The sequence below is a fragment of the Sciurus vulgaris genome (assembly GCF_902686455.1).
Source record: "Sciurus vulgaris genome assembly, chromosome: 5".
Taxonomy (NCBI): domain Eukaryota; kingdom Metazoa; phylum Chordata; class Mammalia; order Rodentia; family Sciuridae; genus Sciurus; species Sciurus vulgaris.
The window spans coordinates 66,832,097-66,851,506 of record NC_136465.1 but is presented as its reverse complement, the minus strand read 5'-3'; the positions used below and the strand labels follow the sequence as shown (position 1 = coordinate 66,851,506).

The 19,410-nt window shown below is 42.0% G+C and overlaps 2 protein-coding genes across 5 annotated transcripts in view; one reads left to right on the top strand and one right to left on the bottom strand.

Moving 5' to 3' along the window:
• The window catches only part of LOC306661375 (uncharacterized protein), a 44,043-nt gene extending 29,154 nt beyond the window's left edge, over nt 1-14,889 (bottom strand). Inside the window, exons 1-6 of one of the 3 annotated variants that reach the window (XM_079140352.1) lie at nt 14,755-14,889; nt 10,176-10,452; nt 5,403-5,549; nt 4,739-4,808; nt 4,276-4,335; nt 2,743-2,842 (exon numbers count right to left, since the gene is read on the bottom strand). In XM_079140352.1, coding sequence (XP_078996478.1) covers nt 2,743-2,842; nt 4,276-4,335; nt 4,739-4,808; nt 5,403-5,458 — 286 coding nt within the window. In that variant the 5' untranslated portion in view covers nt 5,459-5,549; nt 10,176-10,452; nt 14,755-14,889. The remainder of the gene's footprint in view (nt 1-2,742; nt 2,843-4,275; nt 4,336-4,738; nt 4,809-5,402; nt 5,550-10,175; nt 10,453-14,754) is intronic. The other 2 variants (XM_079140353.1, XR_013763861.1) reach the window with 2 other exon arrangements.
• NINJ2 (ninjurin 2) overlaps nt 1-19,410 on the top strand; it is a 100,320-nt gene that overhangs the window by 10,276 nt on the left and 70,634 nt on the right. Inside the window, exon 1 of one of the 2 annotated variants that reach the window (XM_079140349.1) lies at nt 16,677-16,751. The exons of the other annotated variant lie outside the window; for it this stretch is intronic. The gene's annotated coding sequence lies outside the window, so the exon portion shown is untranslated. Of the gene's footprint in view, nt 1-16,676; nt 16,752-19,410 lie in introns of those variants that run through there. 2 annotated transcript variants of the gene reach the window in all.

The window sequence follows — 19,410 nt, the reverse complement described above, 5'->3', positions numbered from 1 at the left end:
CCTCTAACCTCTCCAGATGTGAACCTCCTGCTTCCTCCAACAACCATGGAGGGAAGAGGGTTTGTTGACCCTGGGTTAGAGGGTCAGCCTTTGGTCTTTTTGTTTTTGTGTGCTTGCCTTGTGCCCTAGGCATGGAGTTCAAGGACCAATTATCTGCCTGGATGCATGCTTTCAGTCCTGATCTGTACACAGTCTCACTCATCTAGCCAGGACCTTTCCCCTTCAGCTGCAGTTTCCTAGAAATGTAACCGCCCAGTGTTATGATTCAAACAGGGCTCAGTCCCAAGGGACAGTGCATCAGGGTGGAGTTGGTACTGTTGGATCTTTGATGCCGCACCCTGCCTCTATCCCTGTGCCTGTCTCTGTCTTTGGTTTTCACAGCAATCTGTGTAATTTAATGCTCATCCACACCCCTTGCTGTGAACTGATGTCAAGAGGGTTTGGGGCGGGGAAGCAAAATCGTGCAAAGCCCCTGACTTGTTCTGGTTGCCACAACAGCATCTTGGTAAATGGGATCCTAGGCTGCTGCTCCAGGCAATCACAGCCAGTGCCTTTCTGGCCCCAGGGAGCTTCCAAACTCCAGAGATCCGAACTTTCAGAAAATAGTCATTGAAGCTCCAGAAAAACTGAGCTTTCTCTTCTCCATGCATCCTGAGTATAGTGGGGGTAGCTTGAAGAGGAGGCAGGTGGGTAGATAAGCTTTCTGCTCAATACAGTTTTCACTAGTATCCTCAGACACTAAGAACTCAGTATTGCCTGTGTAGTCTCCAAAATGCTTTCCACTGTAATAGTGGCTGGCAGGGACTGTCACTGTGAGAGGTGGGGAGGGGGAAAGAGCAAGAAACCCTCTTATTTTGTTTCCCATTCTCCATGTGATCTGCAGTATTTTTCCTCCTCCCATAAGAATCTGCCTTCCTCCCCCACCATCTTGATGTGACCTACTTATCTACTCCCTTTAAAGGGAGGAACCCTGGAAGGCATCCCAATCCAGGGTGGTTCTGTCTGAATTTCAAAGAGGCAAATTTTTAATAAGGGAAAATCAGAGACTGTAAAATGCGGGGGGAGGTGGAGGAGGTAGTAGAAATATTGGAAAAGGTTGGGGAGGGAGGGAAAAGGATATTCAGTGGAGCCAGAGTACAGTATTTGGTGATCTGCCATAGGCCATCAGACCTCATGACTGATTTGTGCCATGACTAAGGGGAATGGGTTTTGGACCCATCAAAGAGTGCTGGAAGCAGCAGATGTTGACTGCTGGAGAGAGTGTACAGCAGATAAAAATAAAATGAAATACCAGCTCTTGTGGGTTTACTACTTTCTGTCCCTAGTTCATTGAGCTGTTACCTAATTTCTGAGCCTGTGTCCTTTTCCTCATCTACAAAATAGGGATATTAATTTTACCTCAGATAATTGATAAAAGATTAAATTATTCACCCCATTCTCTGTTCCCTTCTATAGAAAACTAGACTAGGTCACAGAACAATGGCACGTAGATGATGCCATTTATTTATAAGTACCTACTCTGTGAGAGGCACTGCATATACAACGTATCTCTCTTAATTCTCTGAGGAAAGTATTATGCCCATTGTATCAGTAAGGAATCTGACACTCAGAGAAGTCATTTATGCAAAGTTGCACAGCTAGCAAGTAGCAGAGCTGAGGTTCAAAGTCACACCTATCTGGCTTAAAGCATGTGCCCTGTCCTCTTCTAGACTATAATATCATTGGCCTTAATGAGGAAGGATTTGCAAAACCCTCATCCTCAAATCTTAAGTAAATTTAGAATGCTGAGTCAGATTGACGCTAGAGAAATCAAATAATAATTGGGTTGTATAATGCTATCATTTTATGCTAATCTTGGCACTGACAAGAGATTCTCTTTCAGTCTGGAAGATGGTAACTGCTTATTTGGTCTCTAGCTGCTGGGCCTCCAGGCTGGCTTGCCTCCAATTCATTCTCCTCACTATAGCCACAGAAAACATTTCTCTGCTTCTATCAATGGTTCTCAGCTGCCCTCAGGATTACATCCAAACTTAACATAGCCATGGCCTAGTCTGTTCTTTACCCTACCCTATATTTATCAAATGTATTCATATATATCTGTATCATTCACTAAATATGATTTTTTATGTAAAAATTTTGAAAGGATTTCTGATGATTTGAACATTTAATTATTAATTTAAATTTCAGTTTTCATCTGTATTAATTTAAATTTCAGTTTTTTATTTTTCCCCCCTCAGGTCTCAAATACTGGGGACAACTGGAAAACTCATAGCCCCAAGTACAGTGCACACAGTTCGTCTTGGGTGAAATAGGCCTGTGTATAGCCCCTGTCCACCTCCTCTATAAGCCAGTCATTATGTAGATACTGTTTTCTTTGCCTAAAACCTACTCCTTCTACAATCGTACACTACCCACATATTCTCCCTTTCCTCAATGTCCTGTAGTCTTTTAAAATATTTTTAAAATTAATTAATTAATTAATTTGTTCTGTAGGGGATCAAACCCAGGATCTTGTTTAAACTAGGCAAGCAATCTACCTGTGAGCTAGCTATACTCCCAGACCATTATTTTGACATGTATATATAATCTCTTGGTTTCTTCATCTGTAAAATGAACCAACTTCATAGGTTATTAAGAGAATAAAATCAAGGTTAGGGAATGTCACTCAGTGGTAGAGTGCAAGGCCTGGGTACAATCCCAAATGCAAAAAAAAGAAAAAAAAAGATAAATAAATTCACACACCAAGGCCTTGCTGTACAAAGTATGATCCATGGACTATCATCTGGGACCTTGTCAGGAATGCAGAATCTTGGGCCCCACCCCAGATGTACTGAGTCAGAACCTGCATTTTAAGGAGATTTCCCAGGTGATTCAGATGCACTGGTATACTTAGAACAATGCCTGTTTTATAGCACTGATTAAATGATAACCACTATTATTGTTGTCAAAATTATTATTTTGTGGGATGGGGGTCTTGCTATGTTGCCCAGGTTGGTCTAGAACTTCTGGGCTCAAGTGATCCTCCTACCTCAGCCTCCAGAATAGCTGGGACTATGGGTACACACCAGCACACCCAGCATTTGTTAGGATGATTAAAGGTCAGGTTTTTACAGTTGTCTCTGTTTCCTTTTTTCTTTTCTTTAACTTCCAAACACTAGCTTAATGGTTTTCAAATGGTGATCCAGGGGAACACTGGCAGTCTGGGAGCTGGACCTGAGAATTTTAGCTTAATACAGAGGTTACAGTCAGGACATATTTCCTCCACTCAGGTAACTTCCTTACCTCTGACAGGGGGTGACAGATCAGAAAATAAGCAATTTGAATAGGTGGTGTAATGAGAGCTATCAAAAAAAGGGAAGTAGAAGCGCTGCAGGAGGCTTATGGAGTCAAGGAAAAGTGTTGAGACCTGAAAGATAAGTTGGAAACTTAAGATTCTCTGCCAAAGTGTCAGAATGGTCTCTGACTGCTCCCATGATGTGAGGAGAAGGGGTTCCAGAAGAGATGTGGGAGGAAAGTAAGAACACTCAGCTAATGACAAAGGGCAGCATGCAGTGCTGGGGGGTGTAGCCCAGTGGTAGAGCATTTAACCAGCAAGGTCCTGAGTTCACTTCCTGGCAACCCGGGTTGGGGTGGATTGGTGTGGTGGGTGGGGAATAGCTTGTAGAAAATGGTGGCTCAAACTACTCTTACCCCATAGCCGGGAATATACTATAGGAGGGGTTTTGTGTAGGGGAAATACCCATTTCCCTCTTCCCACCCTCCACTAGAAAGAACTTAACCTTGCTCCAGGGAACATCTACTGCCCTTGATATTTGCTCCCCAAGCAAACAAGAGAACCCAGGGGGATTTGAGTCTGGACACTACTTGGTGTCCTGGTATGAAGCTGAGTCACTAAGAATAGGCTGCTTGCAAACCAGACTTTCAGTAGTTGTAATTTGCGGGGGCGGGGTGGTGGTGCTAGAAATGGAACCCAGGGCCTCAGGCATGCTAGTCAAATGCTCCGCCATGACCTGCACCCCCAGCCCAACTTTTGTAACAATTCTTAATCAGAACCTTGGTTTCGCCAGGCCAGGAACATGCTACACACTCCCTTCAGGGTCTTATGAGGATTAAGAGAGAAGACATTGTGTAAAGTTCCGGTTGCACAGCGGCGTTCCTGAATCCAGAGTTCCTTCTCATTTCCCCTTTACCTAGTTTGTGAACTGTGTAATTGGGTGGATTTAGGCCTGAAGGCTGGAATTTCTGGAAATGCAAACATTTCTTCTAAGTACTTACAAATACTGAGATAGGCTGTGCTCCTGGGGAGTCTGCAAACAGTAGGGGCCACTGAGCAGGCTGGAAAGGAGGAAGGTCAGTTAGGGCCGCAGGTGGGGTGGTTTTGAAAGGAAGAAAAGGCCCACTGTTTCCCTGGAGCCCTAACCTTGAGAGAGGTTCTGAAAGCCCCCAGGGGACACAGCCGGCACAGTGGGGCTATGGTGATCCTCGGGCAGCCAGCCTACCTGCCCGTCAGTGGTGTGTTCACCGCCAAGGTCTTCTTGGGGATGTGAATATTCTTTTCATAAGGGGGAGACTGTGGCCTCTGAAGGCTTTTTCGGGAGAGCCCGCCTTCCCCTTGCCCACGCGGGCACAGGGAAGGGCCAGCGCAGGGCGGAAGAGGTCGCGGCCAGGCCGCATCGGCCCGGGAGGCGGAGGCCTAGAGCGCGCCGAGGGAGGAGGAGGCTGGGCTCGCGCTCCTCACCCGCGGGGCAGTGAGGAGCAGGGTCGGGGGACCTGCGGCCCGCTTGATCCCAACCAGGAGGGGTCGGAGCCTGCAAAACAAGGCCAGATGACCGAGACAGGGCAAAGGAGGGGAAGTTGGTCCAAGGGCACACTCCCCCCCTCCACCATCCGGCCATGGGGCCTGCTGCGGGGGTTAGTCTAGAGCTTCGGTTACAGGGCTTTATCTCCACTTTGTTCCCCCTGCCAAGGCCGAGGGTACCCCTGACCCTTTTCTAAAGCAAAACAACCCCTGGCTCCCTCCTATCTCAGCCCAGCCCTCTGCTCAGGCGTCGCTATTGACAGTCGGGCGGGCCACCGAACCGCGGGGCAGGCTGGGGGAGGGCAGAGTCCTCTTCCGGCCTGGCCCCCTTCGCTGAAGGCTGGCTGACAGGGGAGGGTGGAGCTCAGCAGGGCTATTTTGGTTCCTTTTTTCGCAGAAGAGTTTTTGGTTTCCTGCTGAGTTTCCCCAGGCTTCCCTTAGGTTATTAATAATGACAGCTATCACTTTCTGAGCGCTTTGTATTGAAAAAGCGTTTTTACATATTTTTTCCTGATTTTTTAAAGTGAAGTATCTTTAATCCCAATTTACCGATGAGAAAACTTGAAATTAAGAAAAGTTAATTTATAGCTAGCAAGGGACTCACCTGAGATTCGCAGCCCACGTTGTCCGACTCTGGTTGAGGTCTCTCAGTAGGACCATGTCAAAGACTAAAATTCAACTCTAACACGACTCTGGGATTTTGGCGTGTTCCTCCAAGACAGATATTTTCCGGGCCAGACTAGAAATTAACCTAGGACAATGTTAGAAAAGATTTCCACAACAGACTATGTCTTTAGCACTAGGGTCTGATGAAAGCTAACAATCTGGAATTCTTCCCTTGAATTCCAAGAGAAGCATCCTGCTTTGGAGCACACCTTCCTCCCCTTCTCATGATCCCTGCTCACCTCTTTAGCCTTTTAGAGAAAACGGAGGCTTTGCATCCAGAACCTACCTGCAAATCAGGCTAAACAACTTGGAGAATTGAGAAAGCCAGTAGTGGGAAAAGGGGGTCATGTTCAGAGTGCTCAAGAAAGACCACAGTCTCCTGGGTCCTATGCTTCCCATCCTGACAGAATAGCAACTTCCCATGTCCCTAGAACATCCCTTTCCAAGTGAGAAAGTAGGTCTGTTTGAGAAAATGTAAGTGGTAGTTTTGCAAACTAGAAAACACTGTACACATGGGAGGCAGGATTTTTGTTTTGCTGAATTATCAGCAAGTTGATAGCTGGGTTTTTATTATTTGAAAATAGTACAAGCAGATCATTAAATAATTTCATCTCCTAAGCATGATTACATAGAAAAAGACCTGAAAACTACTTGGAGAACCCATATCTTAAAATCTCTAGACACAAAGTATGCAGATAATTTATGCAGGTCACATCTAAACCCCCACTTCCTACCTATAACATTCTATTCTTTCTGTTCTGATGTTTGGATCAGTCTGTAACATTGGAGCCACAGGGGAGAGGAGTAAGATTCTCCTTTTACACAATACAGGACAATTAAAAATAAAAACAGGAACATATTCTACTTTATTAAGGAAATATTCCATTCTAGAATAGAAAATAAAATCAATAAGAAAAAAAGTAGTCTGGGACTGTGGCTCAGTGTAGAGCACCTGCTTAGCCTGTACAAGATCCCAACACCACACCAAACCAAATAATTCTGAAAAATAAAATAAAAATTGAAACTGTTAAGATGAGAATAGAAGTCACCAGGCACCTGAGATGAATTGACTACTATAACTGATACTAAAGCCATGGAGGCAGAGAGAAGTCCACAGTACTTTTGCTCCAGAATGAACTGTATTGAAAGAACTACATTTAAATTTTTCTTTGTCCGGAAATTCTGATATCTCCCTTTTAAAAAAAAGCTTCAGTTTTGCATTTGCAAAATGAAGAACTTTGGATATGATGGTTCCTAGGTTGCCTCTGAGTTTGAAAACTTCTGATTCTGCAATGCTCAGATATTTTCAATAAGTGAGTTCAGCTCCTCCATTTCAAGAACGTGTTAATCATCTGACTAACTGCTCAGCTTTCCTGCTTTCCGAGATCATCATTGCCAGTTCCAAGTGCATTTGGTTGCCAGAGAGCAAACATTCCATGTATAAATGGGAAATACATATCGCCATGATATAGGTCTGGCAAATTTGTGGGGATATTGATTTAATCCCAAATAGCACTAAATACAGTGTCATTTCCATCAACCATTTTGGGATCTGGGGCTGGGTAAAACTTCCTAGTTTACTTTCCGAAAGCATTGATGTTAATTTCTCAAGGCCAAGAATCAGGGTCCTAGAAACCTTATACCTTATGCCTACTTTCTCTAAAAGTTATCAGGGCACCATCAGTGATTTAGTATGACTGTACCATCATTAGCCTTGTCTACTAAGCTGAGCTTCTACTTGATATGATCTAGGACTGCGGCTAAAACCTGTCCTCAGGGTCCTTGCCCAGAGATCTATGTATATTATATGACTAAATACAGTCACAAAGAGTGGTCATGTTCTCTCTGTAACAACTCTCACATAGTTTCCAGAAGGCATCAGTAGCTCCTTAGAGGTACCTCAAACCTTCAAGTCCACAGAAGGATAGAGCCTTATATTAGGCTGAGGCTGGGGATTCTTTTTCTCTCTCTCCTTCTCTCTCTCTCTCTCTTTCTTTGGTTATTTCTCACAGCGTTCAGAGTGCTATCACAGAGGTACATACAAGATATAGAAAAGGGAGGACGGAGTGTGGAAAAGGCCAGGTGCTGTGGCGCACGCCTGTAATCCCAGTTACTTGGGGTACATTTATTGAGCACCTTCAGCACAGTGGTTAGGCACACAGGCTCTGGAGCTGGATTTGGGTTGAATCCTGGATCTGTCATTTTCTTTCTGTGCTGTCTATCCAAAGACAAATTACTTAATCTATCTGTGCCTCAGTTTTTTATAAGACTATTGTGAGGGTTAAATGATAATTCACGAAGAACAATGCCTGCTCTGTGTAATTGTTATGTAAGTGTGACTGTTACTGTGACAAGTCCTATGCTAACTGCCTGATATGTTATTTGACATTAACTACAATTCCTTTCAAAAAGGAAAATACAAGAAATTACTGAGTTATACCACACTAGTTTGTAACAAATTCCTGTGACTAGGAGTATATGAGGAAGGAAAGAAATAGATACATGGACCAGGCCAGGTCCTGTGTCTGTTACTAGTTCCTTCTACATAAAGGGTTTCCTACTGTGCCGTATGGCACAGAGTCTTTTCTTTTCTTTTGCACAATAATAATATGAATTGGAAATCTTTCTATGTCAGAATATATAGATTCATCTTATTATTGTTGCTGGGGATTGAACCTAGAGTTGTATGTGTTCAACCACCAGTTTACATCTGTAGCTCCCTATTATTATTATTGGTGGGGTTTTTTTTGTTGTTGTTTTTATCACTGAGCTACATCTCCAGCCCTTTTTACCTCTTTCTATCTTGGGCAGGGTCTCACTAAGTTGCTGAGGTCTCACTAAGTTACTGAGGCTGATCTCAAACTTGCAGTCCTCTTGCCTCAGCCTCCCAAATTGTGGGGATTACAGGTGTACACTACTGTGCCTGGCTATTATTATTATTATTATTATTGTTATTATTATTATTATTATTTCTACCCAGAGACGCTTAACCACTGAGTCACATCCCCAGTCCTTTTTATATTTTATTTAGAGACAGGGTCTCACTGAGTTGCTTAGGGCCTTCCTAAGTTGCTGAGCCTGGCTTTGAACTCACAATCCTCCTGCCTCAGCTTCCCAAACTGCTGGGATTACAGGCATAGGCTACCACGCCCAGCCCCTCTTGTTATTTTTAACTATCGCAAGGAATTGCATACTATGAATATGCACTAGATAATTTACATATTCATCAAACAGCACACAGCATGATTCCCCAAGAAGTTTGTAATTCTGGAAGGGAATCTTAGGATTTACATGAAATCTTCAGAGACCAATACAAGAATCCATGTAAAAAATATTCAATTTGATTTGAAACTAAATGTCAATGCTAGTATGACACTCAATGGCTAGTGAAGATGCAATTTAATAGAAAATAACAAGATATTGACCATATATTAGAGATGAGGGTCTGTCTCCTGGAAGCCCTGGCTACAGTAGAGAGGAAATTTACCCTCTAGGTCTTCCAGCTTGCTGAAAAATTACTCAAGACAAGAAGGACAAGTCTACACTCCCTTAACAAGCTGCAACACAGCAGCATAGGGTATCTGGGCTGGAGGTGGAATGCAGCAGGCCTGGGAGCTCTGCAGGTTGCTCAGTGTGTGGGCAGCACCTTCCTTCTGGAACAAAGCAGGGGGCAGGTCTTGCTCCCACCTTCTCATAGAGCCTAACCTTGTTCTCCTTGAATCATAGTTGGTGCAGGTCCCCCAAGGCAGTGTCTCTGCTCAAGGAGCCAGAATGAGAACTCCCTTTTTGAGGTCCTTAATCCTTGGTTTGGCCCTGATTCCTTGGGAAGAACTCATGGGCATGAGACAACAGTTGCCCTATAGGGCTAAACAGGGGACATACCATGCTTAGGTATTCATAAGCTTTCGCCAAGGCTGTATTTCTTTTACCCCACCCCTAAGCATTAATCACTACCTAAGCCAGTAACATCTGGTTGCCACAGAGAATTAGGTTGTGTCAAACCCTACCCTTAGTATTTCTTCCCCAAGGTCCTACCCAACAGTCTTTTAATAACTTAGCTGGGTAAACTTTTCGACCCCAACTTTGTTCACATACACTTCCATATGTGTCTTTCTTTTTTATACTGATGGAAATAGTTAATAATCAATTAATAGAAAAATATTTACTAAGCACCCACTATGTATTTAGCTCTTTCGTACGAAGCAAGGGATTGGAATGTTGAGATAGGGAAGGTTAAAAAAAAATGAGACACGGCCTGTCCTTGGGAGCTAACAACCTGGGCACATACAAGACACAGCCCCATAGATCCTGAAATGGTCTAGGTGGGTAGACAGAGAAGCAAGCCCTGGGAGGGCTTAAGGGCCACAGTGGGGAGTCACAGTTGACAGAAGGAAGCATCTATTTCCCCCTCCCAAATAATCCATGTCAGCCCCTTCTGGCAACCTTGGCAAGTGAGTTAAATAAAAGAGGATAAACCACTGTGGCAACAAGATATATATTTTGAGCTGGGCACAGTGGTATGCTCCTTTAATCCTAGTGGCTCGGGAGGCCTCAGCAATTTATCAGGGCCCTAAGCAATTCAGTGAGACCCTGTCTCTAAATAAAATATATATTTAAAAAGGCTGGGGATGTGGTTCAGTGGTTAAGTATGTTTGGGTTCAATGCCCAGTACCTCTCCCCACCCCAAGAAAAAAATCAATATTTTGCTCACCGATTCACAGAAAGCCAATGCTTCCCTGGTCACTTGTCAATCAAAACAAGTAATCCATTTTGTCTTCTTTTTATTTTCAATACAGAAAAATGGAAAAATTAGTACAATGAATATCTTTGAACTCTTCACCTAATTTCCTTGATGTGCCACATTTTTCTCTTTCTAGAGATACATAGTTTCTTTTTGTCTCCATTGGAGCATGTCACAGGGCTGGGGTGTTGCTCAGTGGCAGAGGACTTTACTAGCCAGTATGAATCCCTGGGTTCCATCCCAGCACCTCAAACAAAACAAAACAAAACTACAATTTAGTGTTCATATGCACTTTTCCATACTGTCCACACAATATCCTTTATAGCTTTTTTTTTTTTTTTTCTTTTAAAAATCAAAATTAGAACTGGGGTTGTGGTTCAGTGGTAGAGCACTTGCCTAGCATGTATGAGGTACTGGGTTTGATCCTCACCACCACATAAAAATAAGTAAATAAAGGTATTGTGTCAATCTACAACTAAAAAATAATATATTTAAAAACATGTAATCAATGATTACTCATAGCATTTGCTTGTCCTCTTTCATAAGTCTCTGTTAATCTGTAACAGCACCCTACTCCCATTTTTGTCCTTTTATGATCTAGACATTTTGAGTTCTCAGTTCCAAAGAATGACGTACTGTTTTGGATTTGCCTGATATTTTCCTTTATTATTGAATTCAGGCTCTATTCCCATTTAAAAAAAATTGTGGTAAAATATAGTAACACAAGGTTTATCACTTTAGCTATTTTTAAGGGTACAAATCAGTGGCATTAATTATATTAAGTGTTGTACAACCATCACCAATATTTATATTCAGAGCTTCATCCCAAATATTGTTCATGTACCCATTAAACAAAGACTCCTTATTCTTCCTCTCCCCAGCTAAGTAGCCTCTATTCTATTTTTTTCCTTCCTTCCTTTCTTCCTTCTGTACGCCTTCCTTTTTTTCTTCCTTCCTACTTTTCGTCTCCCCCCCTGCCTGGAGATTGAACCCAGGGGATTCTGTTTTTTGAATTTGCCTATTCTAGGTATCTTACATAAGCAGAATCATATTTCTCCTTTTATGTCTGGCTCATTTCACTTAGCACAATGTTTCTAAGCTTTATCCATGATGTAGCATGCATCAGAATTTCCTTCTGTTTTTAAGGCTGAATAATATTCCATCATATGTATGTATCACATTTAGTTTATTCATTGTTTTTTGATGGACATTCAAATTGTTCCCAACTTTTTTTTTGGTACCAGGGATTGAATTTGGGAGAGTTTATCCTGAGCCACATCCCCAGTCCTTTTTTTTTTTTTTTTTTTTTTTTTTTTTTTTTTTTTTGTAGTTGTAAATGGATAGAATGTCTTTATTTTATTTGTTTATTCTTATGTAGTTCTAAGGAACTACACACACATGCTAGGCAAATGCTCTGCTACTGAGCTGTAGCCCCAGGCCCCCAGCCTTTTCTAATTTAATTTAATTTTTAAACTTTGAGACAGGGTCTTGCTGAGTTGCTTAGGGCCTTGCTAAGTTGCTGAGGCTGGTTTTGATCTTGTGATCCTCCAACCTCACCCTCCCAAGCCACTGAGATTACAAGCATGTGCTGTTTCCAACTTTTGACTGTCCTAAATAATGCTGCTATGAGTATTGGAATATAGTTGTCTGTTTGAATCCCTGCTATCAATTCTTTTGGGAGTACCTCTAAGGGTCAAATTGCTGGATTATATGATAATTCTCTGTAAACTTTTTCAGGAAGTGTCAAACTGTTTTCCACAACGGCTACATCATTTTGCATTCTTATCAGCAACATGTGAAGATTCCAATTTCTCTACATCCTTGCCAATTCTTTAAAAATTTTTTTTTCAAATAATATTCATCCTAAGGGGTGAGAAGTAGCATCTCATTATGGTTTTGATTGCATTTTTCTAGTGACTAATAATGTTGAGGACTTTTTTATGTGCTTTTTGGCTATTTGTGTATCTTTGGAGAAAGTCTATTGAGTCCATTGCCCATTTTTGTATTTTGTTTTGTATTATTTTTTGCAGTATTGGGGATTGAACCCAAGTTCTCACACATGCTAAGGAAGTACTCTGACACTAAGCAACATCCCAGCCCTTTGTATTTTCTTCTTTTTTGTTTTTTCTTTTATTATTATTTGTTCTGTTTAGTTATACATGAGCAGACACTTCACAGAGATATACAATCATCAACAAATACATGAAAAAATGTATTTTCTTTTTTGAGGCAGGGTCTTACTAAATTGCCAAAGTTGACCTCAAACGTGATTTTCCTGGGATTACAAGTGTGAATAGAGTTGTTTGGTTTTTATCCTTACGTTGTAGCAGTTCTTCATATATTCTGAATATGAATCCCTTAGTGGATATATAATTTGTAAACATTTTCTTTCCTTATATGTATTGTCTCCCTCTACCTCTTGCTGAAGATTAGACCCAGGCCCCTATGCCTTCTAAGCATGTAGACTAGCACTGAGCCATATCACTGTTCCTCTTTTCACTCTCTTGATAGTGTCTGTTGATGGAAAAGAGTTTTCATTTAGATGAAATCCACTTTATCTGTTTTATCTTTTGTCACCTGCACTTTTGCCATCAGTCTAGAAATCACTCCTAAATCCCATGTGACAAAGGTTTTCCATTATATTTTCTTCTAAGAGATTTATAGCTTTAACTCTTAAGTTTAGGACTTTGATCCAATTTGAGTTAATTTTTGCATAAATAAAGGTCTAGTTTCATTCTTTTATGTATAACAATATCCAATTTTTCTAACACCACTGGTTGTAAAGACCATTCTTTTTCCATTGAGACCTTGACTCCCTTGTTGAAAATCAATTTACCATATATGTGAGGGTTTATTTCTGGACTCTCTATTGTATTCTACTAGTTTTCATATCTGCTCTTTTTCATTTAAAGAAGTGTATGGTTTCTTCCAACCTCTTTCTCATATGTCTACCCACTCTCTGCTAAAGACAGAGAATGAGAAGGAAACATCTTAAACACACAGGAATCTGAAATGATGGTGACCTGGATTTGGATGACATGAAGAGTACAGCATTTTGAAGATGCCCAGTTTTCAGATAAGCATTTAAAATGTCAGGGTTAAACAGGCATTTATTCTGTCTTGAACTCATCCCTTCACTATCCGAGGCACAACCATTTTCTATATTCTCGAAACTGAGAGGTCCCATGTCATGTTTCTTGAAATCTCACAGGATTGGAATGAGATCATTGTCTCTGTGTGCATGCGTTTAGTCTTTAAGAAGAAGAAGAACTACACTTACTCAATAGTTATTTATCACTGGGCATAGTGGTGCACATCTGTAATCCTAGCAGCTTGGGAAGCTGAGGCAGGAGGATCTTGAGTTCAAAGCCAGCCTCAGGCTTGGGGTTGTAACTCAGTGATAGAGTGCTTGCCTACCATGTGTGAGGCACTGGGTTCGATTCTTAGCACTACATATAAACAAATTTAAAAAGAAAAAAGTTCCATCAACAGCAGAAAAAAAAAATTATTTCAAAAAACAAAAAACAAAAAAAGCCAACTCAGTGAGACCCTGTCTCTAAATAAAATTTAAAAGAACTGGGAATGTGCTTTAGTGGTTAAGTGCCCCTGGTTCAATCCCCAGTACCAAAAACAAAGCAAAACATGAAAACCAACAAAACAGTTATTTATCAAACGCAATTTAAGCAAGGTACTGTGGCATGAAAGTCATAGGGACTTACGGTCTACTGGGGAGATATATGTGTCATGGAATGACTTGGTAATTACTTGGAGATGGAGAGATGAAAATTGACACAATTGGCAAATTTCCAAAGGTGGGATCTTTGGGGATTATTAAAGAAGTTAAGAGTAAACTCAGATTCAGGGATGAAGGTAAAGAATGTTGAGTATTGAAACACAAAGGCAGTTCTGAGGAAGCCACCTGAGGACTGTGAGAAGGCCCTGTTCACTAGATCAAAGTGTGTGTGTGAAAGTGTACTAGTCAGTAGGTGAGGTGACACTAAATTATGGAGAATTTTAAAATAATAAGCAAAAGAATGAGGAGGATAGATTATAAGACAGGAATAGACTCAGTACTCATAAGATTTCTCTGGAAAGGAAAGAACTAGATCTTCACCCCATACCCAATGCCAGGTTAAGGTATATTTCCCAGACTTTCTAATTAGAATCTACTGTCAGAAAATGCACCAGATCCAAGATCCTGTGAAATCTTGCCCAAATTCAACATGGCCCACTAACCTTTTGTGCTAATGGCATGAAATTTCCAAACTTGGTTCTGGTTTGGGTTGGCACTCTCCCCAGCTGGCCAAGCTTTCAAGCTACAGGCAGGACTATAATTTTAGTTTCCTCATTTTTACAAATTACAAAATGTCAAGTTTTCTAAAGCTGTTAGTGGATCGACTGGAATTTGTCTATGTTGGTGAAGGTGCATGAAAATGGGAGGACATTGAATTGCCCTTTAGAGCCTACTTCCCCCTCCCCAACTCCTTTCCCCTAGAGCTAAGACTCATTAGGACCTGGTACTTTGTCTTCACTCTGTCCTTCCCACAACAGCTGACTCACAGACGTGGTTTAAGCTGCTCAGTCCCAGACAGGAATGCTGGGCCTTACCAGTTGACATTTTGGGGTCACAGGAAAAAGACAGCAGGCAGGAAGTCTCCTGTGGGCTAGAATCAGGGGAGCTTCATAGACACCCTGAGAACATTCCAGAGTGCAGCACTGGAGGAAGGCATGTGAGGAACCATTAGTCTGATTTTCCCTGTGGTCAGAGGCTGGCTGCCTTTTTATCTTCCTTTCCCTGCCTGAACACTCCTGACATTGGAATCTCATCAAATGGCTTCTGTGTTTGGTTTTCAACCAGGAAAACAAAGAAGAGAGATTTGTTTTCCTGTCTGCTTTTGCTGAATGGAATCTCTGATTCTACTTGCTGGAGGTGTCTTAGACACCCTGGGGCTGGTGAAGACTTTAAAATCTGAGCACACAGGACTCCAGCATTACTGAATCTTTTCCCACATCTTGAATCTGAGTTTAGTCTTTATCCTCCCCTGTCTCCCAAAGTCCCTTCCTCCTATGATTAATTCTGCAGCCTGCTAATATTCCACCCACAAATTGCTATTTCAGCTGACCCTCCCCCAAACTTCAGCATCCTTACCTAATAACTTGGACATTCTCACAATGTGGTTATATTCTCATCTGCATGCCTTTCTGGAGTAATCATGAGGGGTAAAAAATCTATAATTTTCATGGTCATGCTATAAACTGAGAAATATGGAGCTCTATTCTGTTCATACTTGATTCTAACCTTCTAGGTATTTCAGATGAAGTTTCTTAGAACCATTTTTGCTTTATTTACTTATTTTTATTTTTTGGTGGTGCTGGGGATTGAACCCAGGGTCTTGTACGTGTGAGGCAAGCACTCTACCAACTGAGCTATATCCCCAGCCCATGTTTTTAGTTTTTTTTTACTTGCTTTATTTTTCACATAACTGAAATTGGGGTGAAGACCAAGAAAGGGAATTATAAGTTAGAGTGACTAAAAAACAACACACACACACACACACACACACACACACGTCTTTGCATTTCCCTGCATTTCCCATTTCTGATCCCACAGATCAGGAAGTGAAACAACTCTCAGGTGAGTAACTTTTCGGATGTCTGAGCATGGCTGGAACATTTCTGAAGGGTTATTAGAGACTGTCCAGAGGAGGCGTAGGGGACTGTCTTCCGTTTTGGTTTTCTTTCTGAAATTTTGTCCAGAGAGCATCCTGTTCTGTTACATACATACCCACTGCAATCTCCAAATTGCTAGGTTGACTACCATAGTCAAGTGCCTACCATTGGGTTAGAAATAGAAAATGAGCTGGCAGGCCCTTGTGACAGGGGCTTTTGCTAAGTCCTCCTGCAAGGGACCTTCTGCTCATTAGGACCCATAGGCTTAACTCCTACCTCAGTCAAAGGTGGAAGGCATTTTTAAATGTTTTCAAATGCACTCTTGTTCCTTGCACATGTTTAAGAAGCTCCTGTTTCACCTCCAGAACATTAGGTAGAAAGCTGACCCCTTCCTTCTCCTGGACCCCACACTTGGGCAGGTGGAAAAACCCCCACAGACTGCTAGGACAGGGAATGAGGCTGTGTGGGGCCACGCTTGAGGGAGACTGAAGTCCAGGGTGTGGGCCCCAGCCCTCGAGGGAGGGAAGGCATGGACCGGAGGCTGCATTTTGCAGGCTATATTTAGAAGCAGTTTCCCTGCTTATAGAAAGCAGTGACCCTCTCTTCTATAATTATAACTGAAGAGTCACTTTTTTTCAAAAACTCTATTTTCAGGTGTTTACCACTTTCTTTAAACTGGAAAAAATAAAAAAAGTTGCCTACAGGCAGGCAGTCTCCAGAGTATTCCCAGTCTCCTGAGAAAGGAACCTGGGAGTGGTCTGGTAAAATTCCATTCTGCTATCTTGAGTTACCTGAGGAAAGGAACTGGCATGGGACCTCAGAGACAGCGGCAACTGAGTGTGGTTTTCATCACCTGGACTGTCTGTGAAGACTTGGGTAGGTTCACTGCTTTCAGGGACCTGAGAGGCAGGATTCCTGGGTTATGTCCTGCTCTCGCCGCTTATCGGACCTTGGCTGCCTTCATTCAGGTGCATTACATGGTGACCCATGGAGGCTGACCATGGGTCAGATTCAAATCCCAGGTTACTAGAAGTGTAATGTGCTTACCACTTGTGTGAACTTAGGCCAATTTTTCAACTTTCAGGCCTCAGTTTTCTCATATGAAAAATGGAGACAGTGATAGTCCCTACCTCATAGGACTGTTGTGAGGATCAATAAACATGAACAGTGTGTAAGATAGGAATTCATACTGTGTAAGCATTACTGTGATTATGTTTTTTTCTTTCCCTGTCTGAAAAATAAGGAAATGTTCTTAACAGTTATGCTGGTTATTCTGCACCAGAGACAGGAAGACTATCTATTGTGTGCCAAACGCTCACGGAAAGTGATGCTATGAGGAGACAGAGGAAAGGAAAGATCTGGTTCCCACTCTTTGGGAGAGGAGGATACATTCCTCACAGAGATTTTCAGAAAGTATCACAGAGGGGGAAAAGGGCTGGGGTGTAACTCAATGGTTAAGCACTTGCCTAGCATGTGCAAGGTCCTGGGTTTGAGCACGAGCACTGAAAATGGGAAAAAAAAAAATCAGAATTTTTTAAAAGGGAGGAAATTCTGCACCCCATTTTCCTCGATGATAGATGTCACGACACAGGTCTGCCGGAGACATTGGAACATGGGTCCCCTTCTCCCCGCAGATCAGTGTTCCAGCTCAGCCTGGTGGGGGTCAAATAAAGCTGCGGAGGGATCATGCAAGCCTTTCACACAGTTGGCCTTGATCTTTGGACTTCAACTCCTTGTCCCCTCGGTCAATCTTCTCACTCCCAGGCCTCCTAACTGGCACAGGGTGTTGAAAGAGGAGCTGGGAGGACAGATAGGACTTGGCCTTGCAGATTGAGACTTTGGCAAGGGCCTCTTGAACAGCTGACAGCTCCTGACATTTGGCCCAAAGTCCACTCCATGACATTTTGGCTCCACCTCCAGCCCTGTCCTCCCAGGCCCACCCTCAGATCCCAGGCTCTGGGCACCCTAGTGCCACCACCTTTAATGTGCATGTGCCAGAGCCATGACCACCATGCCTCTCTTGAACCCCTAACTCTTCTAGGCTGTCAGAATCAGAGTCCTCATCTCCTCCATGAAGACTTCCTAACCATGCATCTATACCTGTATCACTGTCCCGATTCTCCTAGTTGCCTATTCCATTTGTTTGGGAATTAGAGATGTATTTAATTATAGTCTCAGAAATATTTGAGCACCTGCTTGATTGCAAGACACTAGAGGTAGGCGTTGGAAGATCTATTAAATCAAAGGACAGTATCTTTTATCAAAAGCTTAGCTGGGGGCTAGGGATATAACTTAGTTGGTAGAGTGCTTGCCTCACATGCATAAGACCCTGGGTTCAATCCCAGCACCACCAAAAAAAAAGGGAAGCTTAGCTGGTGGGGCTGGGGGTTGTAGCTCCATGGTAGAGCACTTGCCTGGCTTGTGTGAGGCACTGGGTTTGATCATCAGCACCACATTAAGATAAATAAACAAAATAAAGGTATTGTGTCCATCTCCAAGTAAAAAATATCAAAAAAAAAAAAAAAAAAGGAAAAAAATAAAAAGCTTAGCTGAGCCAGGTGGTATAAACCTGTAATTCCACTGGCTCAGGAGAATGAGGCAGGAGGACTGGTAGTTTTTAAGAGGATTGTCCAATTTTCAGCAACTTAGTGAAAACTTCTCAAAATAAAAAAGGGTTGGAATGTAGCTCAGTGATAGAGCACCTCTGGGTTCAATCCCCAAGTACTGGGAAAAAAACAAAACAAAAGCTTAAAATTGCTTGCTTAGCGTAGGCAAGGTACTGAGTCCAATTCCTAGCAAAGAAGGAGAAGAAGAAGAAGAAGAAGCAGGCTGGGGTTGTAGCTCAGTGATAGAGCACTTGCCTCACACGTGGGAGGCACTGAGTTTGATCCTCAGCACCACATAAAATTAAATAAATAAAGTAAAGTCATTGTGTCCATCTGCAAATAAAAATTATTTTAAAAAAAGAAGAAGACACAAAAGTTTGAAAACCTAAAGGGGTGAAAAAAAATTCTAAAATTCTAAAATTCTGGAAAATTCCCTATTGACATGTTACTTTCCAGGTTGAGTGTTATTATTAAACTCAATAACAAAAAAGAGTTACCAGATATTGGGTGCTTGTTAGGGGCCATACTGTATAAAGCACTTTATATGAATTATTTTATTTAACCATTAATAGTACCCCTATATGATAAATACTATTATTATTTCTACTTTAGAAATAAGGAAACTAAAATGCAGTAAAGATAAGTAATTGCCCAGTGTCAGCTAGTGAGATAACCAGTATTTGAACCATAAAACCTGACTCTGTTGTTTTTACTGTGAACCACAACACCATATTTCTCCTAGGTTTTACCTTTCCTGTTCTTCTCCTTTGCTTCTGGTTTTTTTTTTTTTTTTTTTTTCCGGTGCTGGGGATCGAACCCAGGGCCTTGTGCTTGCAATGTTCTTCTCCTTTGACTGGAATGAAATTCTTTGAAGCCAGACCCACTGTCTCAACCTTCCTAGAGGGTCCTAGAGTGCAGGACTGCCTTCG